This window comes from Artemia franciscana, chromosome 7, assembly GCF_032884065.1.
Source record: "Artemia franciscana chromosome 7, ASM3288406v1, whole genome shotgun sequence".
NCBI classification, from domain to species: Eukaryota; Metazoa; Arthropoda; class Branchiopoda; order Anostraca; family Artemiidae; genus Artemia; species Artemia franciscana.
The window spans coordinates 39,138,437-39,160,831 of record NC_088869.1 but is presented as its reverse complement, the minus strand read 5'-3'; the positions used below and the strand labels follow the sequence as shown (position 1 = coordinate 39,160,831).

General features: G+C 34.6%; 1 protein-coding gene across 1 annotated transcript; it reads left to right on the top strand.

Moving 5' to 3' along the window:
* The first annotated feature begins 54 nt into the window (after nucleotides 1–54).
* On the top strand, nucleotides 55–19,936 carry LOC136029262 (lipoyl amidotransferase LIPT1, mitochondrial-like). The gene is made up of 2 exons (XM_065707503.1): nucleotides 55–143; nucleotides 14,634–19,936. Exons 1-2 carry the CDS (start codon nucleotides 141–143, stop codon nucleotides 15,774–15,776), a joined length of 1,146 nt encoding a protein of 381 aa, XP_065563575.1. The 5' UTR covers nucleotides 55–140; the 3' UTR covers nucleotides 15,777–19,936.
* Nucleotides 19,937–22,395: the final 2,459 nt, after the last annotated feature.

Below are 22,395 nucleotides of genomic sequence, written 5' to 3'. Positions count from 1 at the left end.
TGAACTTGAAGGCACTTTCTATGCTACGGCAAAATGTCTGGAAACCATGGTATGTTAGAAATTATCTATCTGGATTAGATAAAATACTTCAATTTTCAGTTTTCTTCTCTTTTTTGTTTATACTAAAGGCAACAAATTATATGGTAAATTATGAAATAATTAGCGTTTATCTTATAATCTACACTATGCATGGTAAATATTTAATAGATTCCACCCTACATAGGGAGAAACTATAAAATTTTATGAAGCTTTAATATAATCCAAAATCCTTAGGCTGTTTATATTAGGCCTATTCTTAAATGTTTTTTGCTTCAATTTAACCATTTTTCTCATTTACCCAAGTTTTCTTCTCATTTGTTTTTCGGTAAAATTGGTGCTAAAAGTATTAGCCTACTGGCTTTCATATAAAGTGAATATAGGCCTACCACTCAATGTCTTTTTATATGCTCTTTACAAATATAATAATTGCTTTTACCATAAATTCAGATTTAAGCACTTTTTGACCTTTTGATCTCTTAAAAATGACCTATATGTGGAGTCATTACAAATCTGTAGGCTAATAGTTTAGAAACAAATTTGGGCTAGCCTATATATTTGCACATCAGGGGGTTGGGGGTAAAGCATAGCATATATTAAATATGTAAACTAACCATTCCTTTTTCTTAGTGCTGTTGCACTGGTGATCTCTCTTCTAATCAAAATTTGATGTGCACAAATACATAAAAAAAAGAAAAAAAAGCAATGGTTAGTTTGTGTATTTAATATATGATATGCTTTTACCCCACCCTCTTTATGTGCAAATATATAGCCCAAATTTGTCTCTAAACTATTACGGATTTGTTATGACCCCATATATAGGTCATTTTTAAGAGGTCAAAAAGTGCTTCAAAAGGTCAAAAAGTACTTAAATCTGGATTTGCAGTAGAAGCAATTATTGTATTTGTAAACAGCATTAAAAAAGGCATCAAGTGGTATATTCACTTTATATGAAAGCCAGTAATACTATTAGCACCAATTTTACCTGTTTCTACTCAAGGGAGCAAATTATATAGTAAATTATGTAATAGGCTAGGCTAATTAGCATTTATCTTATAATTCATACTATTTATGGTAAATATATAATGGATTCCATCCTAAATAAGGGGACAAATAAAATTTTATGAACCTTAATATAATTCAAAATCCTCAGGCTGTTTATATTAGGTCTATTGTTAAATGTAGTTTGCTTCAATTTACCCATTCCCATTAATAATGCACAAGATGCAGCCCAAATTTTATATTGTTTTTGTGTTGCCACAACTCATGTCTTCTTATTAATTTAATTGCAAAAGCAGCAAGAAAGAGTCAGAGGGGTAAATATTCAACAGTTCATACTATTAATTTACAAGGAAAGTGAACATACCACTAGATACCATTTTTGGTAAAATTCTAGTTAATTGACTTCTTGCTATCTCAGATAGGGTTTAGGTTAGGAAAATGAAACTTTCAGGGATGGGTCTACATGCTAAAGTATGTCCTGGGAAGGTATTTAAAGTACCCACCTCTACTCCTTGTCCTTCTAGAGGGCCCTGAAATTTGCCCACATGACAGGTCTATACCTATTGAAATTTTGACAAAACAACATTTTACCTTAATTTTCCGTTACTAGTTGCTTTTTCTCTGCATTTTGTTTCTGGGAATGCAATCCCTGTTATTTGAGTAGAATTCTGAGCCATATCAATGTTTTTCTTTTTTCAAAATTTAGAAAATGTATTTGCATATCTTTAAACCTTTTAAAATGGAATTGACCAAGGCTGTGAAGCTGAAAACCATTTTGTTGTACTTCAGTTAAGCAGAATATTTATTTTGCAAGGTTTCATTTTTATAATACACATATTTGTAAAGGTCAGGGCCCTCTAGAGGGAGAAGGAGTGGAGGTAGTTGTTTCAAAATACCTTCCCGGGGCATACTTTAGCCTGTAGATTCATCCCTGAAAGTTTCATTTTCCTAACCTAAACCCTTTCTGAGATAGCAAGAAGTCAATTAACTAGAATGTTACCCCATTTTTTTATTCTCTTTCTGAATATAATAATTATTTTTCTTGCAAATTTGGTTTTAAGCCTCTTGCACCCTTGAAAATGATAATTTCTTTCTATGTTTATTGGTACAAAAAGGGTTAAAAAAATGGTTTCAAACTTATCATTTCATTATTAAATCTATTTTTTCAGTTTAATAATCTGCAAGCATTGATTTGTTGCAATTAGCCTATTTTGGGTAGGAAATTCAAAAAAATTTCTCAATTTTTCTATCCCCCATGTTTCTTCTGTCAGCTTTGATATTTTTTAACATATAAGTGAAACACTAAGCAGCCTAACAGAATAAGAAGAAGACTTAGCAGATTTGTTAGGAATTTCTTTATTCAACTCAGTCTTGACAGATCAATGTTTATGAACAATACGACTTTTACAAAATAGATTTATAATAAAATAATAAGTTTGAAACAAATGTTATAACCCATTTATATATCCATTATATATAGAATACAGTTGTTATTTACAAGGGTCCTAAAAAGGTTTAAAATAAATTTGCAAAAAAGAGCAATTATTATATTCAGAAAAAGCATAAAAAACAGCATCTAGTGGTATGTTAACTTTACTTTTAGGTCAATAATATGAGCTGCTCAGTAGTTCCCCAATAAAGTGAGTACATCTTTTTCATTCATGCTGATTTATTCAACAAAAGTAAGTTTTCAATCAACAAAATCTAAAAACAAAAAAAAAATACATAGGACATATATAATTGTGGCTGTGTATTTGCACATTAGAGTAGAATAGGGTTAATGTAAAATGAAGAACTTGTATGAATGATGTAAATGTTTTAGGATTTTTTGAAGTTGTTTTCAGAATGTTATAATGTTTCCTTTTGAATGGGCCTACCTGTAGACTTGACTTAAGTGTCATCTGCCTTAGAAGGTCATGGGGTCTCTTTCTATGTAGTAATGTAGATATATATTCTGTATGTCTTGTGGTCTTCTGCTAGGCAAAGAAGGTCAGAAAGGCAATGAGGTACAAAATTTTCCTTCCACCTCTTTGGGGGACAACCACAAGGACAAGAACTGGGAAGTAGGTCTTCAAAGATAATTTTTGGGGGATGGAAAACAGTAATCCATGTAATGTGACCAAGCCACTGAAGTTTGGTCTTTGCAAGGATTAGGCTATTGACAGGATTTAAGGCACTCAAATAGCTTGACATTTGAGATTCAATCAAGGTATGTAATTCCAGTAATACAGCAGAGACCTTTAGTTTCAAATGCTGAAAATTAACACTGTTCACATTCCTTTAGCATCCAAGTTTTACATGCAGAGCTGTTCCTAGTGCTGTTGGCACCCAGGGTAAAATCTACTACAGAACCTCCTCCCAACTCAAATATAGCCAAAAAAGCCAAATCAGTGTGAAAAATTTGATCAAAATGGGTAACCCATCAGCCATGGTGCTCTCTCTCCAGTGACAGTGTCTAGGATACCTTGTCATGGTGACTGCCCCTCCCTTGAATGACATGGGTCATTATGATGAGGATAATCAAAGTAGGGTGATCTGTGGTTAGCTCAACACAGGGGTAACTCTAGCCACCTGTCTAATCTGTCTCAATGATGATGGAAGTCTATAGTTCATCTTCTTCCTTTTGGTTTGGTTCTTGACAACAGTGTTCATTGTTATCCCCATTTACAGTTCCTTTTGTAGTGAAGGGATCTTGAAACTTTAAGGAGGGCATCTTTGCTGCCCACAAGGTAGGTTGTAATTTTTAAGTGATAATGCATCCTACTTGTCCAAATGGCTTAGTACATCAAGGTTTTCATAAGGGTGTATCTACAATATTTAACAAATGGCTAAGTTAAAAATTTTGGAATAGTGAGGGGATTGTCGCCCTAAATATACATCCAGAACAGGTAGGGAAGATTGTCTAGAAGAAACATTGAGGATGTCAATTGGGATGTTGAACTAAATCAAAAGACACCATATGCATTCTGGTTCTCAGAATGGCATATCTACAATATCTCTTGAAAAGGTAAGGGTATTAAGTTGAAACTTACAGGGAAAATTGAGGGGGGTGTTGAACTCAGTCAAAACACATCTATTTGCATCCTGGTTGTCAAAAAGGTGTATGTGCAATATCTTAAACTCAGTTACTGCTATTTAGTTGAAACTAACAGGTTATGCTGAACTAAATTAAAAGATACTATGTATATCAAACTTGCTGAAATGGTGTGTATAGTATCTCAGGAAAAGCTAACTATATTACATTGAAATTTCAGAAATATTGAGGGGAATGTTGAACTCAATCAAAAGATACTATGAGCATCCTTGTTTGTCAGAAGAGTATATCTGCAATATTTCAAAAATGGCTTATGGCATCTATTTAAAACTTTCAGGGGATGATGAAATAAATCAGAAGACACTAATTAGAACAAATAAATTACCATTGTATTAAGATGTGAAACATTATAGAAATATCATTATATGTATCAGTACGAAAACTTTGGTAGTAAAAACAAACAGGAATTAGTTTTAAAAAACTTTCCCTAATAAGAAGTTTTTCAAAGAAAAGTAAAGAGCCATATTAATTCCAAAGTTCTATGATAATTCATTCTCAAAAAGACCATAAACTACTTTTTAAGAAAAAATGAAATCCAGAATAAACAAAATCAAAATGAATGGTCATATAAAGCACAAAGATTATATATACTGATATAGATGATTAAAAAAAACAAGTAAAAATCAAATTCAATATTCAAATCAATCCTAAACAAAAAGAAAAATTACAACAAACCGGAGTTCGGCTACTACCCTTTCCTCTCTCCTCTGTAATATTGAAAAAAAAAAGAATAAATACAGTGATATAAAATCCTGAATTGCTGAGATTTTCAGAAATTAATATCATTATATATTGAATGGTCACTTTATTTTCAGTGGACATTTCCTATTGTCTTGATAGTTGTTGTAATTGATTTTTTATTTGTCGTTGATGTTGTGAAAAACAAACCACGCACTTCAAAATACATATTGTCATAGGCACCACAAGAGCAATGTGGGCACAGTGTATTATTTATTTTATTTTTTAGACCAGAGCAATTTATAGAAAGTGTTATTGTAGAAAATTCAAAAGAGGCACATTCAATTGGAAATTGCAAGTTCTAGTGGTCTTTTTACTAGTCAAAAGTGATTGAAGGGCAACCAGACCCACCATTCCCATGCCCATCATTTCCCCAAATACATCTAATCAAAATTTTGAAATAGCCATTTTGTTCATCATAGTTGAAACGTCTTGAAATCAGAAGTTTTATTACCCTATTTAAGCGTAAAAGCAATTATAGGGTGACTAGCCCCCCCCCCCTTCATGTTCTGTTTTCCCTAAATTCATCCAAGAGAAATTTTGAAATAGCCATTTGTCCAAAAATAGTCAAAAGAGGACATGACAAGGACTTCAGGGTTGACACAACCACCCAGAGTCTGGGGGGGGGGGGCAAGGGTTATGAGTTATGCCCATGGGGCACACAAGTTTTGTATGGAAAAGTGGTGATGGGAACTTTATAGGGGGCTTATTTGATTGGAAATGTAATGTTTAGTTCCCTTTTAATGGTCAAAATTGATTTGACTATTATTTTCTGATTTGACCCTGACACCTTATTTTCCCCAAATGTATCCAATGAAATTGTGGGATAGCCATTTTGCTAACAATAGTCCAAAGAGCATATAACAATACATTCAGGGTAGACACAACCCCCAGGGGCAAGGGTTATAAGTTTTAATTTTTTTTTATAAAACGGGTGGTCGTTAATCTTTTGGTCAGATGGGACTCATTTGATTGGAAGCCGAAAGTTCTAGTGCTCTTTTAAGAGTCAAAACCGAATAGAGGGCAACCTGTCCCCCTCTCTCCCCCAAGCCTATCATTCCCCAAAACAAATCTGAGCATAATTTTAAGACGACTATTTTATTCAGCATTGTTGAAAGGTCCAGTAGTTGTTTCTTTGGGAGTGTCAAGCTCCCCGCAGTCTATAGGGCAAGGGTTGTAAGTTAGACAATTCATTCATTGTTTACATTTAGTATATGTTATTGAGAAAGGTAAGCATGTTTGAACTTTACTTTCCAAAAAGACAATGGGCATTCAGGTGACCCTTACAGAGAGTGTTGAGGAGTGTTGAAACAAGTCAAAACACATTATGTGTATACAGATTGTAAAAAGGGTGCAACTCAGGAATGACTGAGTACATTAATTGGGAACTTTCAGGAAATGATAGGGGAGATAACTAAAAGGCAATATTTGTATGCTACCACTACTGCTACAAGTATCATCACTGCTACTACTACCACACTACTCCTTTTATAAGATTGACAGGAAAGTTGAACTAAATCAAAAGATGCTATGTGCATGTACATTGTCAAAAGAGTATATCTCAAGAACTGATTTGGGTATTAAGTTAGAACTTTCAGAGAATGCTGAAAGGGAAAGATCATCTGACCAAGAGGCAACTTGTGCACGCTGCTACCCAATACTACTATCACTGCTACATTTACTACTACTACTACTTCTAAGACGATGTGCATGTACATTGTCAAAAGAGTATATCTCAAGAATTGATTTGGGTATTTGAAACTTTGAACTTTCAGAGAATACTGAAAGGGGAAGATCATCTGACCAAGAGGCAACTTGTGTACGCTGCTACCCAATACTACTATCACTGCTACATTTACTACTACTACTAGTTCTAAGGCTAAGAGCAATGAGATGAAAATTTCAAGAAGCATATGAACAAACAGGTTATCAAAAGACATACCAGCAATGTTGTAGCAATGGCTAATTTTGTCAAGTTGAACCTTCCAGGACGTGATGAGAGGGATGTTCAACTGACCAATAGACAATACATTAATGCTACTGCTGCTACTAGTACTACCACTATTACTACTAATACTACTGCTAGTACTAACAATACCACTACTGTGACCACAATTACAACTATGCATAAGGTTATGAAGGTGAAATTGTCAAGGAATTTTGAGGCAGGAAGGTGAAATGAATCTCAACATATCATCTGTATGCAGGTTGTCAAAAGGACATAACAGCAATATCTTAGGAATAGTCTGGTGTGTGAAGTTGTAACTAGCATGGCTTGTTATGGGGGATGTTGAACTAACCAAAAGAAAATATTTGCTTCCTAATGCTTCTATTACTGCCACTAATGCTAAGGCTACTGCTACTACTAAAACTAAGGGTATTCAGGCCAAAATTTCGTAGATTTTGAAACTCTATGGAAATAAATTGAAACACACTATGCTCACATAGATTCTCTAGAGAACATATCAGAAATGTTCATGAATCGTTGCTGATACTATATTGAAACTTACAGCGTGTGCTGAAGGGGATGTTGAAGATACTAGAGGTACTATGTACATACTGCTACAATTATTGCTACTATGCCAGCTATGAGTGTTAAGGTGAAGCTTTCAAAGGATATTTTGGCAGATATTGATCTAAATCAAAATGAAATTTGAGCATGTAGATTTTCAAAAAGGTGAAAGAGCAGTATCAGAACAGCTTACATTATTAAGTTAGACCTTTAAGGGTAAGTCGTGGTGGAGCGGATGTTGAACTAGCCAGAAGGGATTATTTGTATACTTTCAATACTATCATTACAGTTACTGTAACTAATAACGCTAAGGGCATTAAGGCGAAACTTTTAAGGAGGGTTTAGGGGGAGTTTCAATTAAACGAAAAAACTATATGTATGCAAGTTTTCAAAAGGGCATATAAGCAATATCATAGGCAGTGTTGCTCTATAATAGCTAGAAATATCATTGAACTTTTAAAGGAGCTAATTCGATCGGAAATTAAAAATTAGAGTGCCCTTTTTAAGAAGCAAAAGAGATAGAAGGCAAGCCGTCCTCCTTCCAAGCTTATTCATTTTCCGAACACAACCAGTTGAAATCTTCAGACAGCCATTTTGCTCAGTATAGTAGAACAGTCCAGTATCTATGTCTCTATGGATATTGGGAATCTCAACCTCCCACAATTATTTAGTTGGCCCATTATGCTTAGAACTTAATGTTGCTTAAAATCAATTCAAAAGGCACTGTGTGTATGGTTCCCAATAAGACACCTCAGCAATATTTCGAGTGCAACTTAGGGTATTGAAACTTTTAAGGCTACTACTAGCCTACTACTACTTCTGTTTTACAATTTAAATAAATCAAAAAAGTGTACAAATGTATCCAGGTTGTCAAAGAGCATATATGGAATTTTCGGGAAGAATATTAAGTCTTATTTTTTATGTCTCCTTCTGAGATATAAAATTGAATACTATTTGTGTTAGGATCAAAAATAGTTGAAAAAAAAATCTCCAACGTACAAATAGCAAGCCAAACTGGATTCTTATAGAATATAAATTAAAACAAATTCAGGCATTTTTTAAAGAAAATTTCATGTACCTTGAACAATTTTGGAATCATTAATAAGTTTTTTTTGGGAGGGGGGTTGGGCTATCCAAGGAGCGGGTCAGCTCCCATTATTTTTGGAATAAAACATCAATGATTTTTTTGGGGGGGGCTTAAACTATGAAGGGAGGGCCAGGGGTCAGTTCACATGAATTTGGAATAAAACATCATTAATACGTTTTTTTGGGAGGGAGGGGTTGGACCAGGGGTCAGCTTCTATGATTTTTAGAACAAAATATCTATTAAGTTTTTTGGGGTGGAGCATCAGACCATGGACGGAGGGTCAGGGGTCAGCTCCCATATTTCTTGGAATAAACTATTGTTGATAAGTTTTTATTTATTTTAGTAGGGAGGGGAGGCTAGGCCATGGAGGAGGACCAGGGGTCAGCTCCCATATTTCTTGGAATGAAGTATTTTTGGTAAGTTTCTATTTATTTTTTAGGGAGGGGGAGTATGGGCAATGTAGAAAGAACCATGGGTCAGCTCCCATGATTTATCGTTGATCAGTTTTTTCTAGGAAGAAGTTGATCAGGCTAAGAAGGGACAGAGGTAAGCTCCCATGAGTTTTGGAGTAGAAAATCGTCAATAAGTTGTTTTTTAAGGAGAATTAGGCCATGGAGGGAGGACCAGGGGTCAGCTACCGTGACCTGTGGAATAAAGAATCGTTATAAAAATATTTTTTCAGGGGGTAGGTCGGGCCATGGAGGAAGGGCCAGGGGCCATTTCTCATATTTTTGGACTAAAATATCGTTAATAAGTTTTTTTTTGGGGGGGGGGCGTGGAGGGAGGATCAGGGGTAAGCTCCTATGATTTATCATTGATAAGTTTTTTTGGGGGGGATCAGGCCATGGAGGGTCTGGGGTTAGCTCCCATACATTTCGGAATAAAATATCGTCAATATATTATTGTCGTTTTTTGTTGGGGCCGTGGAGGGAGGGTCAGGGGTCAGCTACCTTTAGCTTTGAAATAAAAATATCGTTAAAAAGTTTTTATGGCACTTGGTATTTACCAGGTGACATAAGCGATCGCAAATTCTGTCAGTCTGTCTGTCGGTCCTGGTTTTGCTAGTTTAGGCACTTCCAGATAAGCTAGGACGACGAAATTTGTCGGTTGTGTCGATCCCGAAATTTTATCCGATCTTTGGTCTATTTTGAACAAAGTTACATCTCAAAAATTTGATTCAACGTATCTGGGGAAAACAGGGCTGGTGAGGTGGCTAGTTCCCACCTGATTTTTGACTCTTTAAAAGGGAACTAGAATTTTCAATTCATATTATTTGTGTCACCTCCAATTTTACACGACCACCTGTTCCATAAAAACCGTATATGCCCCAGGGACATAAGTTGCAACCCATCACCTTGGTTTGGGGGGGGGGTATGCTGACCCCAATGTTTTTGTTATTTGATCGTTGGAATATTTCGAACTAAATGGCTGTCTCAAAATTTTCATCGGATGTAATTGGGAAAAGTGTGTATGTGTGTGGGGGTGGAGAAGCCCACCGATCACTTTTAACTCTTAAAAAAGAAACTAGAACTTTCAATTTCCAATCAAATGAGCCCCTTCTGAAGTTTATAACAATCCCTTAATAAAAACCTTATATGCCCCCGGGGTATAACTTACAACACTTGCCCCCAGGCCCTGGGGGGTTTTGTCGATCCCGGAGTTTTGTTATCTGATCCTTGAACTATCTTTAACCAAATGACTATCTTGAAATTTTTATCAGATAAATTTGGGGGGAAACGACGTGGGTGGGGGCTAGTTGCCCTCCACTAGAACTCCAATTTCCAATCGAATGAGTCCCTTCGGAAGTCTATAAGACCACCTCTTCCATATAAAGTGCCTCTGGGAAATAATAAATAAACAAGTGAATAGAAGTTCGGAGGCTTATCGCTTTCCTCTAGGCATTGGTAACGCTACAGCGCTCGAAAACCAAAGAGTTATAAAATATTCTTTTCCCATGAAAAAACTATGTCGATAAAAAAAAACGAACAGAATCTTATTTAAAACACTTTTCACAAAGCAAGTTTTTCAAAGAAAAGTAAAGAGCTCCATTAAGCCCTTTACTTTATTGAACTTATGGTCATTTGTTGTTATTGTTTTCAGTAAAGTGCAATTATGTTCTGGTATTGAAAAGGCATGGGGGTATCAGCCCTACTATTGTTAATTTTGCTGTTCCTTGTTTGACTCGGTTATTTGTTGTAATTTCTGTTCGTTTTGAGTTTAATTTGTATATTAAAGTTTGACTCTTTGTCACAATTCTACTTTTTGAAACAGTAAAAACTTTAGCGTAAAGAGCGAAGGATTGCGGAGGGGACAACTCATTTCATATCCGAAGTAATTTCTGTTCGTTTTAATGTCGCTCCTTACTTTCAGTAAAAAAAATTAGTTTTTTTTATTTAATTTTCAATAAAACTCAAATGATGATGCAATAGGCTACCCTTTAAAACTTTTTAACGTTTGGAGATAGGGTAAGGAAGACAGTACGCACTTTTAAGAGTAATTTCTGTTCGTTTTGAGTTTGAATTATCATAGGATTTTATTTTTGCTGGCCTTGAGATTAACATAGCTCTTTACTTTTTGATAAGCTTGTTTTTTGAGAATTCTATTTTAATTGATTCAGCCTAAAAGAAATGGATGATTGATTTTCTGCTGTCTTATTGTCTACTTTGGTTTGATAACACTAAGTTAGCGAACCTTATATTGTGTAGAAAATGTTATTAATCAGTTCGTGGTAACAAACTGTAGTAAGGAGCGACCCGGCTCAATAGTAACCAAAACTCTAAAAAAACGGAATTTTTATACTAGTAGAGACCCAATAGACTCAAAGAGAAATTACAGACTGGGACACCGGGACACAAATGACGATCGGGACACAGGGAATATAAATAACGACCGGGACACAGGGACACAACTACAACGGGGACGCCGGAGGCACTGGGGGGATATATAAATGACGACGGGGACACAGGGAATGTTCGATTAACAATCACCATCAACAAAGCTCAAGGGCAATCATAAGAATAATGAGGTATAGGTCTGAATACGGATTGTTTTTCCCATGGACAAATGACGACCGGGACACAGGGAATATAAATGGCGACCGGGACACTCAAAGAGAAATTACAGACTGGAACACAAATAATGACCGGGACACAGGGACACAACTACAACGGGGACACCAGGGGACACAGGGGGGATATATAAATGACAACGGGGGACACAGGGAATGTTTGATTAGCAATCACCATCAACAAAGCTCAAGGGGAATCATTAGAATAATGAGGTATAGATCTGAATTCGGATTGTTTTTCCCATGGACAATTACATGTTGCATGTTCAAGAGTCGGTAAACCTGACAATCTATTTATATGTACTGACAATGGGACAGCGAAGAATGTTGTATATTCGCAAGTTTTACGTAGTTAAAAACACACACACATATATATATATATATATATATATATATATATATATATATATATATATATATATATATATATATATATATATACATATATATATATATATGTATGTATATATGTATATAATATATATATATATATATATATATATATAAATATAAATATATATATATATATTTATATATATATATATAATTCACAGGTGGGACACAGGGACACAACTACAATGGCGCGTAACGACTTATGCGCGCGGGGGGCTTGGGGGGGGGCGAAGCGCCTCCACCAACTAGGTGTTGGGGGGGGGGCGCGAAGTGCCACCCCAACAGCTAGTATAGATATATAAATGACATATAACCATTGCGACAGATTTAAACATCTTTTGCTGGAAATCTTCAGAGAGGTAGGAATAAAGCTCTTTTTGGTGATAAAAACGGATGTTGAACTTTTTTTATCAGTGCCTATACTTTACAAAAAAAAAATGCTGACTTATTTTTTTAGTAGAGAAAAGTAAAATGAAACGGGTAGAAATCTATTAAAAACAAGTTGTTCTGGTGGAAGTAAAAAGTAAAATCGAATCTTAAAATGAACAAAAATTATTGTTTCACGGTCTATACAACATCTATCTATGCAATTCGCTCAAATAAACCAATACATGGTATTTTCCTGGATTTCTAGAATTTTGAAAACTTTTAAGATATACTGAAAACACAAGATCCACGAAAAAGGAAGCAGTAATGTGTTTTAGGAGCAAAAATAAATTGTAGTCTCAATAACCTTTCATCAGCAATAATTTTGATAGCTTTAGCATACAATTTTAATTATTTTGGAAACTCGAGCAGAAAATAAGAAATTTTATTAAAAGTCATTTAGCAGCATATAAAACATGACAGACTGATTTATAAGCCAATTCATTAGTCTCACCAGCATTATTAGTCAGTAGTTATATAAATTTTTAACTGTGGAAATGCTATTTTATATTATTTGAAATCAGAATCTAAGTAATCATAATGTTAACTCCAGGGATTCTGTTATTCCGGCTTGGAGTATATAGAATGTCATGCCATGATGCAAATTTGTTAAGCTAGTCAAGAATCCTAACACTGCTGAGACACTTTCACTTAAAATTGGTCAAAAAATTGTTGATCTACATCTATCTAATTTACATCTATCTACAAGGTGTTACAAATTAAGTGAATTCAGATCATATCTAAACATTATGAAATACCTTTTTTTGTCTAAAGTAATAACATCCTAATGCGGTTATTTTTTTCTGCTTATAGAATTTAACGAATGAAAATATAGAGAGAAAACGGGTATAATATACAAAGCAGTGGACAAAAAGAAAACAAAGTTAAAATAATAAAAATCTGAATATTTTGACTTCACGTTCGGGAGCCTTATCAACGGAAAAAATGAATTAAACTAAATTAAACACAACGTATAAAGGAAAAGACAAAAAAAAACAAGAAATAAAACTCACATTTTAATAAATTCTAGCATCATTAAACCAATATCAATATCACTTCCAATAGACTGATAGTGCAAATAATACGAATGCGCGACACAGTATGACAAGTTAGATTTTCTGTGGTACAATTTGAATTGAACAAATGGACTACTCAAAACTGCCACAGCTAAAATCAACCTGCCCCATGCTAGTCTAGATATTGGCACTAGTTAAGACTAATTAAACAAATTGACTGCTATTCTTAGCCAAGTGGATTGGTGTGCGGGATTTATGATCCTTTGTCTCTCAGGGCGAGGGTTCGAATCCTAGTGTTCCCAATTATTTGGTTTAGGACGGGGGTCAGTGGCGTGACTCTGTAAGCTCAGCCAGATTCGACCCAGCTCTAAATTGGTAGGGTGTGCGAAAGTACAGGATGGTTGCCCCCCCCCCCATTGTATGAAAAAGAGATCAGCACCAACGGTAGGGACTGCCTAGTCCAATGCTGTATTCTCTACCTGTTTTTACTCAAAAGTGCCACTGATAGAATCAACCAGCCCCATGCTAGTCTAGATATTTTAGCTACTATGCTCAGTGAAGGACTTTTTCTGCAGAGACCAGGCTATACTCCACAAAGTAAAACTAACTGGTGTATATTTTCAAATTAGATAAATGATATATTTTATTATAATACGATCAGTATAAAGCTGGAAAGTTTTGGACAATAAAATACATTTATTATTTACCTATAGTTTTTTGTAGTCTTATGGAAATACCCAGAAACTCAAATTATTTCTTATATGTACACATTACTGTTGAATCTATTTACATTTCGTTAGATGTGCCAAAGGTGGATCTAGAGCAAAATCTGGGGGAGGGGTGGGTAATTTGACAAGGGCGCTAATAGTTGACCAAATGTACAAGTTTATTAATAAAAAAGAAAAAAAAACGGAATAAGGGGGTCAGGAAAATCTTGGGGAGGTGGCCCCTGGGGCTCCTGGATCATCCTAGATGTTCTTCTTATTATTCTCATTGCTATTCACTGTCCTAATTATTTTCGTTTCTTGCCTTTTTTGTAGCAATTTTTTTAAAATAACTGATTGTTTAATTCAGCTTTTTTTATCAGTATTATTAATTCAAAAGTTATGTTAGTGTTGTAGCTGTCGAGTGTCAATACATTTTATGTCTTCCCATAGATGGCTACTTATCATATTTATAATTTCTGTTTACAATAAATGAATCTTAATCCAATAAGAAAAAATCATTTTAATAAAATAAATATTTGAATCATTTTCTTTCAGGTTCGTCATTATGGCATTGTGGCAAATATAGGGATGACTGCCATTTGTAATCTTCAGATTTGGCGCAATGCCAGCTTAAGAGTAGCTACCATCACATCAGCACTAGGTCATGAGGCCAAGTTTTTGCGTAAAAAAAGTAAGAGAGATGCCCCTCGCAATGTTTATGTTTCTCAAGCAAAAGACATATTCAGCAATCTTGCTTTAGAGCATTGGCTTTATCAGAATGTAGACCTTAGTTCTGAAAGGATCCTGCTTTTATGGTGGAATGATCCTTGTGTTGTTATTGGTCGACACCAAAATCCCTTTTGTGAAGTAAATATTAAAAAAATGAAGGAAAATGGTGTAGTTTTAGCAAGGAGAAACAGTGGCGGTGGAACTGTTTATCATGATAGAGGAAATTTAAATTTGTCATTTCTGGCACCGCGGGATTTATATAACCGAAGAGAGAATCTAAAAATAATTTGCGATGCCCTCTATAAAAACTATGGGATGAATGTGAGCATTAACCCAAGAGATGATATATTTTTAGATACATTTTATAAAATATCTGGCACTGCCTCAAAACTCGGTGCAACCAACTCTTATCATCACTGCACATTGCTTGTTGATGTTGATACAAGCACTTTAAATTCAATACTAACCCCTGAGGACATAGGAATTATTAGTAGAGCAACAGCTAGTGTGCCATCTATGACAAAAAATTTGGTAGAAGATACCCCGACAGTGAATGTAGAAGGTATAGCATCTGCTGTAGCTAATACCTATTTAGAAGTTGGATCTTCATCCTTAAATTGTGGTATACAAAGTGTTAACCCTACAGAATCATGGTTTCCTGGAATAGGTGCTATTATCAACGAACTTAAAAGTATTGAGTGGATTTATGACAAAACTCCCAAGTTTAGCATATCAAAAGTAGTACCAGTACCTATAGAATTTGGGAGTCGACTTGGAAGCTCTTTAAATATTTTCCTCTCAGTAGAGCATGGAAAAATAGTTGAAACGAGTGATCCTTTAAAATCCTTGGATATACTTACTAAAAAATTATATAACTTGGGTGAAGTTGATAGTAGTCATTTTGATGAATGTCAGTTGTTTTGTTTTGAAGTTTTAAAATCCTGCATTGCTAATTTTTGTATAGTGTAGCAATTTTAAACCTCCATTTTAAAGATAGTTTGACAAACTAATAGTTTGCTTTTAATCTTTAAGAAAAGATTGCTTTTAGTGACGTATTAGTTCGAATGACTTTTCCAATCTTATTGCAATCATTTGCCTATATCCACGTGTAAATGAGCTCCTATATTATCGTTTAGTGTAATCTTAGGAGAACTGTAATTGGAATTTATGCCTATGTACACAGCAAAAAAAATTTGGCGATGGGGCATTAGAAAAATTTTCTTCAAGTTCCGTTTTTTACAATAAGGCCCAGTCTGCTTTGTTCTGATATCTTTAGACAAAAAGAAGATTTGCTAAGAAAAATATGATGAAAGGCTCTGCCTTTGTTTCAGATAATCAGAGTTTACTCTGTGATTGGTGGTGCAAGGACTTCGATAGAATATCGTCGAAGTCTTCTGTTCAGTTTTCTATTCGTACCTTTGAATGAGATCAGCGAGTTCTAAGATTTTAGTACTCTGGTATAGCCAGAAAGGGCAATATGAGGAGAAAGGAGATCAAGTTTAACAATTTTTCGAATAAGCGCAATCGGTGAGGAGTTAAGAATTACACAATGATTGTGCGATAGTGATTCTTTAAAATCGTTGAATATACTTACTAAAAAAAATTGTATAACTTGGATATTGCTAATTTTTGCATAGTGTAATAATTTTCGAATAAGTACAATCGGTGAAGGGTTAAAAATTAAATAATGGTTGTGTGATAAAACCATGTCCAGTACAATCAAATAATACCAGTGCCTATAAAATTTAGCGGTCAAATTGGAAGCTCTTTAAATATTTTCAGTAAAGCATGGAAAGATAGTTGAAACGTGGTTCTGAAAAAAAAAATCGGATTTACTTACTAAAAGATTGTATAACTTGGACGAAGTTTGATATTAGACATTTTAATGATTGTCAATTGTTTTTTTATTTTTTTTTTAACTTTAAAACCCTGAATTGCTAATTTTGTATAGTGTTTGAATAAGTACAATTGGTGAAGAGTCAAAAATTACACTGTGGTTATGTGGTAAAACATCCCTGTTCAGTATAATCAAAATAATACAAATGACGGAAGAATTTAGCTGTCAACTTGGAAGCTATTAAATCATAAAATAAAATGTTCCTTTTTTAATAATATAAAAAACAAAGTTAAAACTTAGAATGAATACAGATTATCCTGAATAAGGGAGCCTATTTTCCTATTAAGTACTGTTAAGGGGCCTATTAAGTGCTTTCCTGAAAGCTTTTTAGAATATAACAGGTGTAACCAGCTAGTAAATTCAAGTATTTTATTTAATGGCTGCTTATTAAAACTTTTGTACTAAAAAATCTATTGCTTCAGGCAAATACAACTGAAACTACCCATTATCTTTAAAATGTTGGGATAAATTTTCCGATTATGTAACTTATGTTTGATTTATTCATGCTTGAGACTTTTAGAAAAATGATAAACTTTATTAAAAGAGCAATGGGTTAAGTCGAAGGGAGTCACTGTCATGCACAGGAATATTGCTTTTCATTGTAATTTCTGATGTTGCTCTTTAATTTAAATTTTTTAAACTTTTTTTTTCTCTTATGCTTTACTAGTAAACGAGCCTAGTGGATGACATTAAGTTTTTGAACATTAATTTATTTTTTTTCAATGACCAGTAACTTTGTAGTTGGACATACTAATCACTTCTAATCACTAATCGTTCCAATCACTGTAATTTTTAGAAAAACAAGCAGAAATTGAAGCCAGCTATACATAAATTGACGAAAGTGTGCACTACATTAAATTAAAAGATTTAATATTAAAAAAAAAACTGTAATTTTTGGTCTTTTGTGATTAGATTGAAGCATTGAAGAAAAAATATTAACCCACAATACCCCCGACACGCAATTCGAAGTCAACTTGCGTCTGACTTTCAGTATATTCAGATGTGTCTACACAAGAAAGATTCAGAAAAAAATGCATTTTTTTCAACAATAAAATAGTTTATTTAAGTATATTTGCCTTACAGAATCAAATAAGATTATCTTAAATATGAACAGGGCTAGTTTTACCACCAACCCACGCTGTTTAGTATAAAGCTTTAAAAAGTTTCTTAGAGCAAAAAGTTTATTTCAAAAAGTTATCAAAAAAGTTTATTTCAAAAAGTTATCAAACAAGTTTATTTCAAAAAGTTATTATAATTTTTAGGTTCTTCAAGAGGATATATGTATAATTTTTAGGGATGCCCCCTATTCTCCCATCTTTGTGCAAGTGGGTATATGAATAAAATTGTCAATTTTGCAATCAAAGTATTTCCATAATTAAGGGAAATCTCTCTCACCTTCCCCCAAAAACTTGATTTTACAAAAATCAAAATTACATCTGAAAACATGGAATTGAGGTTTCCCCCACAGAAAGTTTCAGCTCTAAGCCCAAGATAGTGCCCCTTCCCCCACCAAAACAATCCTGCGTCTGTGAATAGTTAAGAGTTCTTCCAAACTTCTAAAGAATTTTGTTTTCAAGGAAGAGACCTGCCTGAGTACATGCAACCGTATGAATATAGTCCTTTATTTTAAATCCAAATACACCCACAATAAAATGGAGTCTTTCTCTCCTTTGTACTGGAATTGCATGCTTAGTCCAGATACATTCTTCCAAATGAATGGAGTTCCTTGGGGGTAAATCCTCCTCCCACATCTTGCAGATTCGAACTTCATAGAAAGTTTTCGACTTTCGGTCTATTCCAAAACGACTATCTCGTCCATAAACCTCCCGTTTCGTTTTATCTAACTGTCCGTAAAGCAAAACAATGTTTCTTACTCATTGGGTTTCATATACGTAGGCTTCATCAGTTTCACTTTTATTTGAAATTTTAGGGATCTTCAGTTCGTCTACTATTTTTTCTTCTTTCAGCGACCATACTTTCTGTTCTTTTACTGATTTTATTTTCTTCTTCTTCCAGCAATCACACTGTCGAACGTTCATTTTATGTATTATTTTAGTATTGCGTATTTTAAACCTGTACAATATATATATATATATATATATATATATATATATATATATATATATATATATATATATATATATATATATATATATATATATATATATCAAGGAGGCACACTCGTGCCTCTATAAAGAGGCGAACCACGACAATGTTAAGCGATCTTCGGTTCCAGTGGTCGCAGAGGGATGAAGAGGGATGCATTTCGTAGCCCGAGCTTCAACTAAGAAACCTGCCAAATTTCATCCCCCTCCGACTTTTCCTTCATGGGGAAAATCTGGCCGAAAGTTTCGACCCACCAACCCCAGCCCCCCTATAACGTTATCCTGCGTCCCAAAGTCGAACCTTAAAACGTACAGGAATTAGGAGAGGCAGTTGGGGGGGCTGCCGCCCCCCAAAACCCCGCTTTTAAAGACTTTTGTACAGGTTTTTTGTTTTGTTAATTAAAAGAGGGCCTTTCCGAAGCCAAGAGCGGGGGGTTAGGGGGCGGCAGCCCCCACAACAAAAAACCTTTACAAAATAGTCTTTAAAAGCGAGGGGTTTGGGGGGCGGCAGCCCCCCAACTGCCTCTCCTAATTCCTGTACGTTTTAAGGTTCGACTTTGGGACGCAGCCTCTTTAACTCTTTAAGAAAACGAAGTTTTTTCCATATTATATATATATATATATATATATATATATATATATATATATATATATATATATATATATATATATATATATATATATATATATGCACACAGGGGGTGAAACTGCCCCCTAAGAGTGATTTTATGACCCACCTTTAAAAATGTGGGTTATACTTTTCTTTTTACTTTAGTAAAAGTTTGAAATTCATTGACTGCTATCTTACTATGTATATTTCTCACTATGTACATTTGTTATTTTCGTATTTATATGTTTTGTTCTTAGTTTTTACTTCTGTTATATTTTTCAAGTTTATTTTACTTTTACTGGAGTTTGTGTTTCAATTAACGCAGTGTATTATTTTTGTTACGAAACTTATGATTATTATATTTTATTCATTGTTGTACATTATTATCACTTACTATTATTATATAAAAGGTTTTTATTTAATATTTTTACTCAATAATTTATATATATGTATGTATAAAGCAAACTATAACAGTGTATTTACAATCTAGGAAAAAGACTAGTCTGCTTTTTGGGTAGATTTTATTTTTTTATAAAACGAAGCTGATAGGATAGTTTTGCGCTAAAGAAGGACAAAATGAAAACAAACAAGCGTAATATCAATAGCCTGTAATAGTAAATGGTAGTTCTTTTGGGCCATTGGAAAAACAATTCTTTTTTTATTCGTTATTTTAAGAAGACATTTTTGCGATGAGTCAGGGAACCGCTGCACCTTTCCAGCACTTTTAGGTTTTGGTCAACTTCAGTTTGAAACTAGTGCGGTGCCTGTTTGCTTGTTTAAACAGCGCTTTCTACGTCAAAGCCGGAACATGGGTCGAAGAAAAAAAACTCGTGGCATAACACCTTCAGGCGTCTCTCACATGGACAATAAAACTTAATTTCCTCTCACTCACTGTTGACTCTGGCTCTAAAAAAAAAGAAAAAAAAACATTCATTTCTGCCCCAGGCAAAAATCACACCGACCTTTCTAAAATTTGTTGTCGTATTTATCAATCCACCCTAAGTACTACACTTTCCGTAAAACTGCAGAGATTAGACCCCTTACCACTTTCTCAGAATAACCCGAAGTCGGTGGCACCGAAAATGAAAATAAATGCAAGTCAAAACCAAAGTGCCACAACATAACCATAAAAACATACCACATAACACAACATAAAATTAGAGCATCTACCACCAGCTACCACAACATAAAATCAGCTAGGTTGATGCATTCCCATGATGACAAAGAGTAGCCTACATCAAAATTATCGACAAAAAAAAACGAGTTCTTACCATTATTTTAGTAGAAGGGGGACTGTTAGAATCGAAATCCTACCTGCTTTAAATACCTTTTCCTCATCGTCGGTGCACTCATCCTAACGCTTAAGAAGGGCATTAGATTTTTCCAGGGCACTGGGTTATCAGGCCAAAAAATCCAAATCTGTTCCTGCTCCTCTATTTCATGCCGTTATCAACAAAACCTTTGCAGAATTTGAGACTAGTCTGCCATTCTCAAATATATAATTGTAAATACGGTAGGAAAGCGAAAGTTTGACCCAATACTCTTCGCACACTTCATCAACTGTTGTTTGACCCCCCCCCCCCTCCGATATTTTTATCCGACTCGTTAAAACGTAAAAAAAATGCATAGAAACAAATTTGTATTGTGTTTAAAGTTCTTTTTCTTTGGGGGGGGGGGGCAAGTGCTACAAGGAGCATTGTTTTCACGGTGAATAAAAAGTAATTTATCATTTTATATTTGCATTCAGTGGGGTTCAAAGGGGAATTCAAAATTGGGAGGGGCGGCAACTGTCCCTTCCAAAACTAGGTTTGACCCCCCTCCCCTGGCCGAAACATAGTTTCTTCAAAAATCTTGTCAAAACTAAGATAAGTCTGCATAACTCAAGTATCAACAGAAGGGGATCAGTTTTTTTAGTTTACATTTACCTTTGTAGTACTGTAAAGCAGCTTTATGGTACCAAATGACTCATTTTTCAGTTTTTACTGTCATTTTGACTGGATTTGGGAAAATTAGCTCTAACTTTGCCCTCCCCAGGATTTTGACGAAATTACCTCACTGATGAAACTTCTAAAAAAGCAAGACATACTTATCTAAAGATTAAAACAAAGAAGTAAAAAGAAATTACTATTCTTTGGGGTAAGAATTGTGAATTTGTTTCATTGGTTGACGTTTGCAACGTATTTCACAAACAAATCACATTATTTCTTAAGTGTTCGTAAGAAAGGGAGCATTTCAGAGACACAAAAACCCATAAACCAGGTCGTCCCTAATGGGGTGGGGGAGGTCGTAAAGGAGAATTTAAAGGAAAATAGAACTTCACGGTAGGGGGTAAAGAGTAAAGCTTGTCGTATACACAGCCAGTATGGTCTCAGAACGCGTTTAGAGTAAAGCTCGGAATAGATTGGGATGGAGAAGGAGCGCACGCAGCTGTGTCGGCTTCAGAAAGTTTGGTGGTGCAGTGAGTTATGTTAGTAGGAATTGATTTTCAAAAAGAAAAAATCTCCGATATTTAAAGAACCTAAAAAAAACAGGTGAATGAAACTTACAGGAATTTCCACTAATATAAACTCCTAAGAATCTCCGTAGGTTTCATTCACCAAACTCAAGTACTTTCTTCATACCATTAAGTTTGACCGGAAAGCGGTCGTTTAATTTAATGTTTAATCGACAAACTTGAAACCTCTAAATATTTCTGAGAACCAATTAAAATAGGCGAGGACAGATTGGACCAATCAATGTAGCATGTTTAGTTTTTAGGAGTGGAGCAAATCTAAGCTATAGATAAAAGGCGCCTTCCATGTTACCGTAGCCAAATTACCTCTATTATATACCGAAATGCTGGTGTCAAGAAGTCAAACCTGTAGTTCTTACCTGGTAAATTATTAGTAACCTGGTGGGTAATATTCAGAGTTTGTTTGTGTTTGCCTATGTTTTTGAGGATCAAGTGTATTTTAATACGTCTGAGTATTTAAGTTG